This window comes from Apaloderma vittatum, unplaced genomic scaffold (genome assembly GCF_000703405.1).
Source record: "Apaloderma vittatum isolate BGI_N311 unplaced genomic scaffold, ASM70340v1 scaffold12868, whole genome shotgun sequence".
NCBI lineage: Eukaryota > Metazoa > Chordata > Aves > Trogoniformes > Trogonidae > Apaloderma > Apaloderma vittatum.
In genome coordinates, this window is record NW_009729108.1 from 1 (window position 1) to 15,174 (window position 15,174).

The following is a 15,174-nucleotide window of genomic DNA, read 5'->3' on the forward strand; positions in this document are numbered from 1 at the left end:
CCCCCATCCCCCCCGCAGTGTTCTTCAGGGAGCACGGTGCAGCTCGGGAGGGTTCCAAGGGAGGCATCTGGACGTCGGTACAGCACAGCAGCGAGGTGTTTGGGTATAGCTGTAGCAAAATGCAGCTGCAGTCGCTTGTTTGCGAAGTAGGAGGTGAAAACATCCAGAATCCTTTCTCTTGCAGATTTATACTAGGCACAGCCCGTGCTTTGTTAGGATCCCGTTTAGAGTCCCCATGTTGTCCCATCTAGATGAAACTGGTCTGAGAAGAAGCTGGATACATTCCATTTTGGCTTTGCATTTCCTGCAGTAAGCTTTTTGACTGAAAAAGGCAAGCGTGCATCATTCAAGAAACAGAGAGGTACGGACTAAATGGATCTAAAGACAGCAGTGTTCAATGCAGCTCGTGATGGCAAGCTGCGTCTCCTTTCCAAGTTACTGGCAAGCAAAACAAGAGAAGAGGTAGCCCTGCTAATGTCAGAGAAAACCAATGGTGCCACACCACTTCTAATGGCAGCCCGCTATGGTCACCTTGACATGGTGGAATACCTGTTGGACCATTGCTCGGCGTCGATAGAAGTGGGTGGTTCAGTGAATTTCGATGGTGAGACCATTGAGGGGGCTCCGCCATTATGGGCAGCATCAGCAGCTGGCCACTTGAAAGTGGTTCAGTGTCTGTTAGATCATGGTGCGTCTGTCAACAATACAACTCTGACAAATTCAACGCCACTTAGAGCTGCCTGTTTCGATGGTCACCTGGAAATAGTAAAATACCTGGTGGAGCACAAAGCAGACCTGGAAGTATCAAACCGTCATGGGCATACCTGTTTGATGATCTCATGCTACAAAGGCCACAAAGAAATTGCTCAGTACTTACTTGAAAAAGGAGCTGATGTTAACAGAAAAAGTGTTAAAGGTAGGTTGGGTTTTTTTCACTTTCCTTGTGGTAAACGGGGGTGAACTTACTCATTTAGGAGGCTAACATCCAAAAATATTCTTCTAGTCTCATGTAGTAGGTGAATAAAAGAGAAAGTGTATTTGGCTGTGTTCTTAACGTTTTTTTTTTTTTTCCTCCCCAATGTGCCCCTTTACTGACACAGGTTATATAATTTCATTCTAAATTGATACATTTTAATCTTAAACCCTTAATTCCTAAGAAGACTTAATCGTCTGAAATTCCACTTTTATTCATGTGCGAAAAGCTAATAAACTAGCTGAGAGCTCCTTTTTATATATATGAGCATATATTCTCGTTTTTCATAATGTTAACAAGTATGACCTGTGCAATAAGGCTAGTACAAGAAAAGATGCATAAAGGAGAAGAATTCTCTTTTGCATTGGAAGTGGATAACCACTTCGCTCTTTCTTTCTCTCCCTCCAATTTCTTGAATATTTTTGGACATTTTTTCAGATTTAGTAAACAGAAACAGGTATTAGGATTAAAGAAATGAAGCTGCAGGTGACTCTGATCCCAGCAGGACTTATGGTCGTGCACAGATCACAAAGGACATTTCAGTGCCCCTGCTTACAGTTACCCTGGTGTTACCATAAAGAGGGAAGATTTCTGTTGGTTTTGCTGCAATTATAGTGACAAGGACCTCTTGGTTTAATTATTGTGGGGTTTTTTACATCTCAAACTTGTGTATGAGTGTGATTATTTGCCTGAAAAAACATACTGATTATTGCAGATTATGGTTAGTTTTTAGTTCAGTGAGCCAGGATTGTGTTTTAGCATCTTTTTATATATATATTTATAAACTAATCTGCCAGTAAGCCTATTTGTTGTAGTTCCACTGCCTGTTTCAGACTAAATACATGTGCAGCAGTATACTGTACCTTAAAGTTATTTCTGTTAAAGTATACTTATTGTCTAGTTTATTGTATGATGCTGGTAAATGCCAAGTATGAGAGTAATCTTTGAAAAAGCTGTTCACTTAAACGTGCCTTTTTTCAGCAAATCGTGCAGATACGTAGGTTTAGTGTAAAGAAAGCTAAACTACCGATTTGTCATAGAAGGTGGGCAGAGCAAAATAAATCTTCCTTTGTAAGGGTTTAAGGTTGCCTATGAATCATCATGGACTTGTGATAGGATAAAAATGTCATTTTTCTACACGGGGTTCTTGGAATAACAAGATAAATATAATTTTTTTTTAAGTTTTAAACTTATTCCTTTATAAGATAGGTGTGAGCAGAGCAGTGGTGTTAAATATTTAATGTCACAGGGAGGAAGATAGATCACTGCAGCTCTTTTTCCCCCTCATTATGTGTTGGTGGAGTATACTTTATTTTACTGATTCTTATTATTCACTTTACTGGTGCATTGGTGCTGTTTGGCTTTCTTTAAGTGACTGAATGGCAGCCACACACTCCTGAAGATTTCCTTAATTTCCTCAATTTCTCTTACCTTAGTTATTTCCTCTTTCCACTTCCTTTACTTTCCGTGTCACTTGAAGGTAGGCACATGAGCAAAGGTTTGCAAGGTACAACATCCTTTCTAAAATCCACCTGTTTTAAAGTTCAGTTGGATCTGTTTTAGCTTATGAAAATTCATTTTGGGTGTGTGTATGTAATTGATACCTACTGGTCAGTTTTGTGGAATATGTACTGTAAACCCTGAAAGTCTGCTGTGGAAACCAGAACTGAACAAAACTGTTAGCCTGAAGTACCGCAATAGTATGGGTATGGCAGTGACTAAAGCTCAACTAACATCTCACCTTCATTTTTCAGGAATGCTCAGTACCTATTAATTTCAAAATTAGTATTTCCAACAGGATTCATTCTGCATTGTCAAGTTCCACCTCAAAGCCCCTATATTATTTTCAGTTTCTATTTCTCTCTGCTGTGTACTAAACAGTTGATAGGGCTTCTGTGCTTCTAGTAGGGAGATACGGAGAACCTGAATGCCCTGGTCTTGAGTAGTAAAAGTTGTTGCTATCCTTACTGCTATCCTTGGCCCTTTCTGGGCCACGTATGGAAAAGCCTACTGTTCTGTGAAGTATGTAAAAGCTTTAACTATGTAAATTTTGCTGCATTTAAAGTTAAAATGCTCCTTACAAGAACACAACTATGCAACTTCAGTGGGGATGCTGCTACAGGAGATTACTCTAGATTATTTTCCAAGTATTCTTAAAGCTGTAGCAGGAGGGGGGAAAATTACTTGAACTGTTGCTTGTGATTTTCCACTGTTTTTTTTGTATTGCAAGGTAGAAATTTATTTGCATTTTAAAACCCAGGAAAATCTGTAGCTTGGGAGAGATAGGAAAATGTTTTGAAGGGTTGACACCTCCAGGGAAAAATCCAAAGATGAGAAAATACAGACATCTGAAAGTTTGAGTGAAAACTTAGGCAGAGTATAAAAGAGCAGGTAGAAGGAAACATGCAGTGAAATCAATCCTCCTTCTACAACACAGGCAGAGTCTCGCAACTGTATTTTGGACTATGGAAAGTCAGAGTGCAGAGGTGCTTAACAGTTATGAAAGTGCACAAGTACACTAGGAAATGATTAAGATTTTCATAAAGACTTAAGAGTCTGAGTCAGATAAGATGCTATGTATAAGTTTGGCAGTGTCTCACAGGAGGTGATGGTGAGGAAGGAGATAGCAAGATGTTTAGGTTAGATAAGTGGTGTACTCTGAAAGATGCCCAATGGTTTTGAATTTAAAGTCTGAGCCTTTCGTTGGTTTTGGTTTTAATGTTTTGCAGATCTGAACTGTAATATTTTCCCTAAAATTTTGTGAAGCATATAGGCAACAAAAATGTAAATTGCCACAATAAAATTATTTTGTGTGCAGACCATTTGAATCTTGTACTTGTGTTCTTACTGCAGACAGGACACTTGTATCTTGTGTTTTGAACATACTCAATTCACGTTTTGGTAATCTGTGTTACGATTTATCCTTCTTCACCTGACTTGCTGTGATAATGGAGATCCATTACCTTCCTTTTCTGCAATTAATGAGTTAAACTATAAATAAAGTACACAGGTGCCAAAAGCCAGTGTGGTCTGAACCTAGGGATGCAGGGAGTAAGGACTCTTTTATTCACCTTTCAAGTAGGTTTTTTTGGAACTTTTCTAAACGTGGCTTTGTAAAGTCTTGCCATTGCTTAGCTGCTTGGTATGTGGTCTCTTTCTCTTCAAAGTGGTATTTGTGGTTTTTATTAGTGGTTTTCACTAACTCTCTCCCTCTTCTGTAGTTAGCAGACTCATCTTCTAGCCAAAAGATTTAATTTTAATCCTCAATATTAAAAAATTTCATAAGAACTGCTGGATTACGCATTCCTTTAAGTGTTGAGATCTGCAAGGGAGTGTCTGCAAGCCCTGGTTCTTTGTGGTTTATGATCCTCCACACTGCCTTAGCAGTTGGAGGGACTCATGTATTTTGAAAATGCAAAATAACGCTCTTTGTCAAAATCTTGTTGTTAAATTCCACTGGCACAGTCCTTGTTTAGAAGAGCTGTGTCAAATGTGAGGGACAAGGTTTTTTGACTTTGCTTACTCATTTTGAAAAGTATAGAAGCATGAAACTTGAGACTCTATGGGTATTGCATCAAGGTTATACATGTAGTAGCCCTATATCAAGAGCTAAGTGCTGTTTCATTTATATGGGGTACTGGGAGGTGCAACACTCAAACCTGCTGGTAAAAGGAAAAAAAACCCTTTACAGACTTAGCAGACCCAGAAATAGGAGAATTAAAGAGATTCACACTCTCTGCTCTGTGAGCAGTGTGGTTTAGTATGTGTTAAAAAGAATTAATTTTCTCTTGCAGTAAACATAGAGGAATCTGACAGGTTTGTTCTCTTCTGAGGTTGGTTGTCTTGTCTACTTGCCAAGTTTCATTTCGGGGAGAGGACTGAAGAGGGGGAAAAAACCAAACAAAAACCCGAAACAAAGCTCCTATTTTAATTTCCTCCTTTCTTTCCTCCCACCTGTGAACAATCCCTTGCTCTAAAAGTGTCCTGTGTCCTTTGTTTTTCGTTTGGATTTTTTTTTTTTCCTTTTTTGGTTGATACTACATGGCGCAGTGCACTGCATTTTGTAGATGTTTTGTGTGTGACGCTGTGTGGAAACAACTCCAGTAGGAATGTCTGTAGGTAACATCAAGAAGATACGGTTTAAAGGAATAAATTCTTGAATTTCATCTAAAAAGGAGTTTGTAATGTTAACAGCATGCTTTGTATTGGTAATCTTGATAATACAAATTCTCATGAAGTGCTTTGAGCAAAAGAGCAATTATTCCATTATAGCATATAGGAACTAGCTTAAAGTAACTGATTGAGATTAGCGGTTCTTTGCAATTTTACTTAATTTCTTCCTAAAGGGAAGACATACCTTTAGTTCTTCTTTGACATGCATACTAAGTGTAGAGATGCAAACAGTTTTCTTGTGCACTGTTCCATGCTTCTATGTATGTAGCAATATATATTTTTTAAGATTAATAAAACTGTTGTAGGAATACAAGTGCTCTGTTAGGGGAAAAAAGGAGATGTGAACACTTTTAAAAAGTGATTTAATCAGTAAGGCTGCAAAAATATATGTATGTGGTTAATCTTCCATACTCGTCAGTCATTTCAATTGAATCTTTTTTTCTCTTTTAAGATCTTGGATATGAAATCAGATTGATGTTATATTTTGATGTAACTTTTTACTACCCAGAAATTTGGTCAATTAGTTTCTAAGTATTAGGAGGTGGATGTACTTAATTGGTTGCAAATCAAGTCAAATCATCTGTGTCATTGCTTTATTTTCTTTGATTCACACATCACAAGCTACCAGTCTATTTTGGGAATTACTTACTTCTGGCATAGAAAGACATGGCCTCTTTATGAATTTGAGTACCCACCCCCCACTCTATAAGCTTTTGGTAACACTGGGTAGTTAGAGAATTAGTTCTGTGATATGTGAAGTGTTTGCGCAGTGTTCATACAAGTTTTGAAAGGGGAGTGATAACAAAAGAATAAAATGTGAAGTGATGGTGTCAACTGACTATTTTTTTTTTTTTTTTGCAACATTTGGAAGGACTGGAGGTGGTGTTATTCTATTTCTTTGCAGCTGTTTTTTTTTTGTTAGAGAAGGTTATTGGGTAATGCGAATAGTGAAGTCTTACAGATAGAAATGGTTTGTGAGCAGTATTAGCAATACAGCATAGTGGCACTTATTTTCTTACATAGATGTACCATGACTACCAGTGCATTTCCAGTGCAGTTTTGTTTCTGTGCAAGAATGATGAGCCTTTAATGATGTTGTAGTGTTATCTGTCTTCTCTGTGATGAAATTCCTGCACATCATTTCAGAATTAAAAATGGTTTAAGAAAATTTAATGAAACTTATTCTGGAATAATTGTTCACACCTTCATGAAGGTACTTTAATTTGACCAGCATCTTCATATGTGACCCTTGGAAAACTGCTTGTTGAAGGGAATCGCTTTTAAATTACTTTTACTTATTTTCAGCCTTTTTTTCTTATTAACACAACAGTAGATATCATGTTGACTTTAACTTGTTACTGAGTAAATAATGTTACAAAAAATAAATTAATTGCTGACTTGAGTTTACCTGCTTGTTTTTCCTGTCACAATAATAGTGTTTCTGAAATGAATGAATTAATTCACAGAAAATTGGTGATTTGTTGTACTTATTGGAACTGTTCGGTTCCTGGCCAGTATGTGGAATATAGACTTTGGATTAGACATTAAGGCCACTGCCATGTTTTCTTTAATGTTTTTTAGTCAAATTTAGCAATTGATACTTGCTAAGTATAGATGGCTGGTAATCTTGTTACTTCTCCAGGCCAGGGGCTATGTTTTTTTAAATTGGCAGCTCTCAACTATCTGTTTACCTGTGCCCTCTTTGAGTCAATGGAAACATGTTCTTTTGTTACAGTGTATCCTTCCCACTGCTGTACCTGTACCATGATCTAACTTACCTGAGGTGTAGCCACTAAAAAATAGTGGTGATGGCCTTATTTATTAGTTTATAATTGGCTTAAAAAAATATGATTATTTTACCTGTAAGGGCTGCTACAATATAAATAATTAAAAAAATTACACTACTTCTGATATACTGTCAGTAACAGCTGTTTAAGTTGAAGTAAGTGATTGTAATATGAATTTAAAAAAACTTCTTTTTCGTTCAAATTGAGGAGATTCAGTTGGACAGAGTAGTGAAATCCCTTGGAAGCTTTAGCATATTTCCACATGTTTTGCATAGCTGCATTGTAGATTAATGACATACAGACCGTTGGATTGGACCTGACTTGACCTAGGCAATGGCACAGCTTAATTTGTGTCAATTTTTTTCAGTATTAATGGGTCATAGCATATGTGCTTGGCAATTCATAAAACAATGTTAAGAGCAGCATGATACAGCAATGGATCTACAATGTGTAATATTAATAGCTGCTATTGATCCCGTTGTCAAAGCCAGCAAAATGTATATTAATAGTTGTGAAGAAATAGTAAGAACTTTGGTGTTACTAATACCTTTTTGGCTTACTTGTCTTCAGTATGCTTTTATGTTAGGACTTATTTAAATGCCTTAAAAATATTGACTTGAAGGTAGAAAGTTGGTGCCAGCTTAAGAGCTCTGCTGTTAGGGATGATATGTAGAGTTGAATCAACCTGAAATGGATATATTAGCTGGTGGCTGAGCCAGCATCCAGATGCATCTGTTTTTGCTTTCATCATTGAATGCAGAAGTGATGATAGTTTGAGGAACCACTCAGTCTTTCGTTCTGGTTTGACTGCTGTAGTTGTGTTTTAACTAGGCTTTCTGCAGCATAGCAACACAACTTGAATGTATGTTGGTGAGTTTTTGTATTTGTCTGCTTTTGACACCTTATTTTAGGAATTCAAAGGTCTTGTGCTCCTCAGTACTGAGATACTCAGTTTTCTGGTCTGTTATGTGTGATAAGGACAGAGGGATTTATAGTTGATAAACTATGCATGCCAAATTTGCCAAACTTTTAATCCAGCTATACTTGGTTAAACCTCTGTAAATGTGACTGGAAACTGTGTTGGTTTTGGTAGAGCCCATAATGTGGCCAGACAGGTAACTGTATTAACAGGCTCTGTTAGTGACAAAAATTGCATAAGGTATTAAAAATTGAAAATCACTTATATGAGCTGGATTTAGCTTTCTGAATCTTGATCTAACAGATAATTTCAGATCCTGCATTGTGTCAGGGTGTCTTCCTCAGATTACTTTTTTTAAGTAATAGTAAAATCACTGTCTGCTACTCAGGAATGTTTCAGGAAAGGAATATTTTGCGAGTTCACTGTCTCTTAATGAAACAATGCAGTATTTTCTGTATTTTTTTTTAATGTTCGAAACTTGCACTTAAATAGTGGTTGGAAAAACAAAACATTTTCATAGCTCTGACACAATTGCAGAAAACTTTTAAACATTCATAAGCTTTTCAAAATAACTTTTTACACATCTTTTGTATTAATGTGATTAATTTGGTGCTTGCTGAGTTTGGACTGAGACTCAGTTTGTCCTGAATAACTGCTATTCTTCTTTACCACTTTTTGTGGTTGCTGGAATTGAGAGCAGCAAAGAGACTTTGAAATAAGTGGTCAGTTATTCTTCAGATGGTCCACAAACAAGTTTGGGCAAGAAGCAGCAGACCAGTTTACCTACTTTGTGGATCTATGGTATCTGGTTCTGCTGGCAACAAGCTGGTATTGAATTTTGGGGACAATCATTATTGTTTGACTGGATATCTCTGAATTTTGCTTATGAGTTTTTTCTTCAGCTTTTTGTCTTCTGTGTCTTGTTAAAAGGTAAATGTGCTTTGAATTTGCATATGTAAAAACTACATATCGAAATTATTTATCTTAAAAGTGAAATGAAAATGGAATAAGCTTTCTATTTCTGAACTGTATGTAAGTCTTTTCCTTATATGTATATACATGTATTCACTTCAGATGTTTTGCTTTTGAATTTATCTTATTTAAGACAGTATCAAAGTACATTCTTGGCAGAAATACTGTATTAGCAGAACCACTTTACCTCTATTTTAGTTTTCATTTATTTCTATATTCTGTTCAGATTTGAGACATCTCAGGCATGCTTTTGCTTTGAGTTTCATTAGCTGAATAGCATAAAGAGTGAACTGCACATTTTGGAGATCAGAGCCTATAAAAAAAATATTAGTGTATTAAGATAAATAGAAGCTGTTTAGATCAGTACACTATACAAATACACACTCATCCCAAACATGAGCTGAAGATTTCATGACTGCTGCTTTGTTTCCTATCTGCCCTAGTTCTGTTAGAGACTAGAAGTACATGGTTTAGTGGTGTTGATGGGGCTAGGACAAAAGTTGGACTTAATCATTTGAAGGCCTCTTCCAATCAAAACTGTTCTGTGTTTCTATACAACAGCAGAGTATGCTGTGAGTCAGTCTTGTTGGCATTAAAAAAAGTCTACCAAAAACGCTGATAAGTTTTATGAAAATTCCGTCTCTTAACTTGTAAAAGCCAAATACGATGGCTATCATAGAATCATAGAATGGCCTAAGCTGGAAGGGACCTTAGAGATCTTTTTAATCCGGCCTCCCTGCCGCCAGGGACGCCACCTGTCGACTAGATCAGGCAACACATGGGGACCTATGAATGGGCAAAGAACCCTTATTAAAAATAAAGTCTCATTTGTGAATGTGGAAACTTGCTAGCAGTGTAACAGAAACTGGTGATCTGATGAACATTTAACTGGAGTTTACAGGGCTAAAGATGTAAGAAATCTTAAGGAGGGGGGATGATCTTTACCTGAGCTCTCTGCTAACAATTTATATATTAATTTAGTGGAAAGCTGATAATTTCCTATGCCTGAATCTGTAGTGTGTATAATACATTATAAAAGGCAAGGTAGATTTAAACTGCATAATTTTAAAAGCAGTCAGACTTGTAAGAGACTTTGTTATCTTGGGAGAGGAACAGGAGACTGTCTCCATCTTTTTCCTTCTCCAGCAAACCGCTCATATTTGAAGTTAGGCAAAATTTTCGTCTAGCTGAATGTTTAACTCCAGTGTCCAGTGCTTACTATCTAGTTTTCTGTGAATAAGGTTTTCAAACAGATGACACTAGGACTTGCTAGAAATTTCCCAACATGGCATTAAAACCGGAGTGCCTTTAAATAAAAGACTGCAATGCCATGCTAATGAGAAATATTCTCCATGTAAATGATAAGATACTTAAAAGATAAATGGCTGCATGTTGTGTCTTGAAGGCATTTTTTTTAATATATGGTTTTGTGAATCCTGCCTAGAGGAACAAAGTGATTAATATGAGACTTCTGTATAAAGACCTAAGAATACACTAAGAATAGTTTGCCTGGATGTATACATGTACCTGACAAAACATCCAACTCCCTCAGAATATACTGTCAGTCTCAAAGGCCCAAGCTGTTGTGATGGATTGTATTTTCCATTGTGTATAATTGTTTTAAAACATGTAAATTAACAGACAGAGAGAGGAAGAGGTATAGTGTAGATGCAAACAAAGCCAGTGTTGAGTTAGCCCAGCCTGAATTTTCATATGGGTCTCATTGGTTTTTAATCATTACTGAAGATACAGAGCAAGGGAAATTTGGCAAAGGAGCAAGGGAAAAGTCAAACAACATGAAGTTTCTGTTTCTTGAAAGCAGATCAGATATCTTACAGAGTATTTCAGTTGGAAGGGACCTACAACAATCACCTAGTCCAACTGCTTGACCACTCCAGGGCTGACCAAAAGCTAAACCAAATTAAGAGCATTGTCCAAATGTTTCTTGGGGCATTGACTGCTTCTCTAGGAAGCCAGTTTCAGTATTTGATCGTTCTCTTGGTGAAGAAATGCTTCCTAATGTCCAGTCTAAACCTCTTCTCGCAAATTAGGTAGGACTTTCCCTTTGTGAATCCATGTTGACTATGCCTGATGGTTGCAATCTTCTTTAAATGCCTTTCAATAGCACCCAGTGCGATCTTCTCCACAATTTTTCTAGGAACTGAGGTTAAACTAATGGGTCTGTAGTTCCCTGTGTCTTCCATCTTGCCCTTCATAAAAATTGAACTAACATTGACTAGCTTACAATCAACAGGAACCTTCAGAGATTCCCAGGACCATTGGTAGATGATCAAGAGGGGTCCTGCCGTAACATCTACCAAGTCCTGCAGTATTTCATGGTATGGATCCCAGGAGGCCCAAGGGACTTGTGAACATTCAGCTGATACAGCTGATCATTTACTATTTTAATGTTCACAAATGGAAAGTCACTATTTCCACATTTGTGGTCCTCCAGTTCCAGGGCCTGGGCAGCCCAAGGTCTATCCGTATTAAAGATTTGAGTAAAAGAAAGCATTGAATGCCTCTGCTTTTGCGTCATCCCTATCAGTCGGGTGACTAATAATACAATGAGTATCAGTCTAATGTTTTCTTTAGACCTTCTCTTCATATTAACATACTTAAACACCTTCTCTTTGTCTGACACAATACTGTCCAGGTTCAACTCCAGTTGTGTCTTCTCTTTGCATATTTGAACCACAGCTCTGTAATTTTCCTGTGTAGCCTGACCTTGCTTCCAGAGAGTGTAGTTTCTTTTCCCTCTTGAGCTCCATGAGGATTTTGCTGTTCAGCCGAGGTAGTCTGCCCTACTTACTTGACTTTTGACACGATGGAATTGCCTACTCCTATGCTTTTCTGTATTGGAGAATTCCGTTTTAATTCTGCAGTTTTTGAACAATGAGATGAAAAGCCCCTTAAAACTTCTTTAATTCTTTCAGACAATAATATCAAGCATTTTGATTTGTGTAACTGTCTGGCAGTCTTGGTATTTAATCAGATCTTGAGTATTTTGTGGTGTCAATCTAAGCATTTCATAGTCCATTATCCTGTCCTGGTTTGAACTGAACAGAACCATTTCTGTGATGTCAGTTTAGCAAATCTACTATTTTAAACTATTTTAAACTAATGTTTTCTAACTATTAGCATGGCAGGGTTTGGACTACAATTACATTATGATTTATACAATTGTGATCCTTCTCTTGTAGGAAACACCGCGTTACATGACTGTGCGGAATCTGGAAGTTTGGAGATCATGAAGATGCTTCTAAAATACTGTGCTAAAATGGAAAAGGATGGTTATGGAATGACTCCCCTTCTGTCAGCTAGTGTGACAGGCCACACAAATATCGTGGACTTTCTGACCCAGCATGTACAGACAAGTAAGGCTGAGCGCATAAATGCTCTGGAACTTCTAGGAGCAACATTTGTGGACAAAAAAAGAGATCTGCTTGGAGCATTGAAATACTGGAAGAGAGCTATGGAAATGAGATACAGTGATAGGACTAATATCCTGAGCAAACCTGTGCCACAAACACTAATCATGGCATATGATTATGCTAAAGAGGTAAATAGCTCAGAAGAACTAGAAAATCTTATTGCAGACCCTGATGAAATGAGAATGCAAGCGCTGTTAATTAGAGAACGCATTCTTGGCCCATCTCACCCAGATACATCCTACTATATTAGATACAGAGGTGCTGTCTATGCAGACTCTGGAAACTTCAAGCGCTGCATCAATTTATGGAAATACGCCCTGGACATGCAGCAGAGCAATCTTGATCCGCTGAGCCCTATGACAGCTAGCAGTTTACTATCATTTGCTGAACTTTTCTCCTTCATGTTGCAGGACAGGGCAAAGGGCCTGCTAGGCACTACTGTCACATTTGATGATCTCATGGGTATACTGTGCAAAAGTGTTCTTGAAATAGAACGGGCCATGAAACAAAGCCAGTGTCCTCCTGATCCAATGCAGCTGAACAAAGCACTTTCCATCATCTTGCATTTAATTTGCTTATTGGAGAAAGTACCTTGCAGCTCGGAACAAGAGCATTTTAAGAAACAGACTATTTACAAGTTTCTTAAGCTTCAGCCTAGAGGGAAGAATAACTTCAGTCCACTTCACCTTGCTGTTGACAATAATACTACATGTGTGGGTCGCTACCCGGTTTGTAAATTCCCCTCTCTACAAGTTACTGCCATCCTGGTGGAATGTGGTGCTGATGTAAATGTCAGAGACTCTGATAACAACAGTCCGTTACACGTTGCTGCACTGAACAACCATCCAGACATCATGAATCTCCTTATCAAGTCAGGTTCACACTTTGATGCCACAAACTCACATAAACAAACTGCTAGTGATTTGCTGGATGAGAAGGAAATAGCAAAAAATTTAATCCAGCCCATAAATCATACTACGTTGCAGTGTCTTGCTGCTCGTGTAATAGTGAATTATAACATATACTATGTAGGGCACATCCCTGAAAAGCTAGAGAACTTCGTTTTGCTCCACAGATGATAACAGTGTGGAGTCCCAGAGTACTGTTTTTGAAGCACGACTTGGTGATGATATTTTCCTTGAGCACTGTTGTAATACACCAGCGTTCCCTTAGCTTGCTCTATCTTGCTGTTACTGGCTAAAGCATTGTTAGCATCAGATCTGCAGAGTTGGTTACCAAGTATTTAATATGAATATGCCATATAATATATTTTGTGGATTATTTAGAAATGTAATGCCATATTTAGACTCTTAAAATTGTCTGCCAAAGGCTTGTCTATTTTGGTCTTATTTGCCTGTTGGGTGTTTTCCACTGATGTCTTTTTACTATAACTGTTATATGGTTTTTATACAGTTGGAAGGTCATCTTTTTTTGGTTCTGCTTGAGCATTTCTACTCTTACTCTGTTCTTTTTCTATGGACTCATTGCTAAACTGTACAAGTTGTATGGACTTGTTAACATTTGCAACTACCATAAGTGCTTTTATCTTCTCTATGCACTGGCTTAAACATGACTGTTGTGTGTGAGCATATTTCTATGCAGCACTTGCCCAATTTCGATTTAAATGCCAGTTTTGTTTTGCAGTTTGTTTGGAGCTATCTTGAGAATGCTGTCTTCATAGCATGATGAATTTTGGAGTTACTTACCAGCTCTCCAAACTTGGGTTTGACTTTTTTGACTGCTGTAACTGAGGTTGCTCTCCTTTTGATCCTCTGGAAATTTGTCCTAAATTTGGGAGAAAATCTTGCTTTTTCTCATTGTAGTCCACCACTTGAACTTTTAAATCTGAAAATCTTTTTTTTTTTTTTTCTTGCGTCATGCAGTTAGGGGAAGAGTCCTCATGTACGACTGACACCTTCCCCATCGCACTAACGTATTGCTTGTGCTGGTTATGTGATTAGATGTGAAGTTTGCTCAAAGTTTAACCTCAAACTTAATGATACACTTTAATGAGAAATAGATCAAACATATGCTGTAGTTTAAAATTTACAGATCAACTTTAGCTACAAAAGAAACTAAAGCATGTTGATGGCATGATGCTTATCAGTCCAGATCTAGACATCATCTAACATAGTAAGTGCCTGTGTGACAAGGTATGAGAAGCTCTATAGCAGTGTCCTTTTTTCCTTCATTTTAAGTATCTTTATAAATATTTGCATGGATTTTTCATCTCTACCGTGTCAGCTGTACTCAACAAAAAGCAGAAGTTCTGTTGTGTATATAGCTCCTAATTAAAGTACTTATTTTTATAATATTTGCACAACAGCTTAGCTTTTACAACAGAAAGGGCTCTTTGACTTGATAAGAAATCTATAAATGAAGATCATAAATGTGGGTGTGATTCAGGTAATTATTATAATTCAGCACTTTACTGTTGGTGAATAGTAGAATTTATTATGGTACATTAGCCCTGGAAATGTCAAAGTGAAATTAATTTCTGTTGGATAGAATATGGTTTACTTGCAAGCTTAGTGGTCTAGCGTATTGAGTGGTTTTGACTTGATGTTTCGTTTTAGTGGTGGCAGCAAGTGTGCCTATGGGATTCTTCATCCACAAATGCCACTGGTTGATTTAGGCCTTTGTCAGGATTAGAGATATTTAGAAGACTAATTAGCTAAAGGTAAAGTTGAGTTATTTTTATTTTTTAAGCTGATGTCAGAACATTTTTGTCAATTGTGAGTTGAGGAAGAATGTGTCTTGGGAGCATATAAAAGTAGTTCTTCCTTGCTTTTGAGCTGTTTTGGTGTTCCTGCTAGTGTACAGCGTGGTGCCTACTAGCTTAGCCATTCTTGAGAAAAATATGGGGATGTTTCTAAACAACAGTATGTTGAAAGCAGTGCTGTTTGTGTATTGCCA

General features: G+C 37.4%; 1 protein-coding gene across 1 annotated transcript; it reads left to right on the top strand.

Moving 5' to 3' along the window:
- Positions 1–279: 279 nt before the first annotated feature.
- On the top strand, positions 280–14,571 carry FEM1C (fem-1 homolog c (C. elegans)). The gene is made up of 2 exons (XM_009874334.1): positions 280–916; positions 12,028–14,571. Exons 1-2 carry the CDS (start codon positions 373–375, stop codon positions 13,335–13,337), a joined length of 1,854 nt encoding a protein of 617 aa, XP_009872636.1. The 5' UTR covers positions 280–372; the 3' UTR covers positions 13,338–14,571.
- The last annotated feature ends 603 nt before the right edge of the window (positions 14,572–15,174 follow it).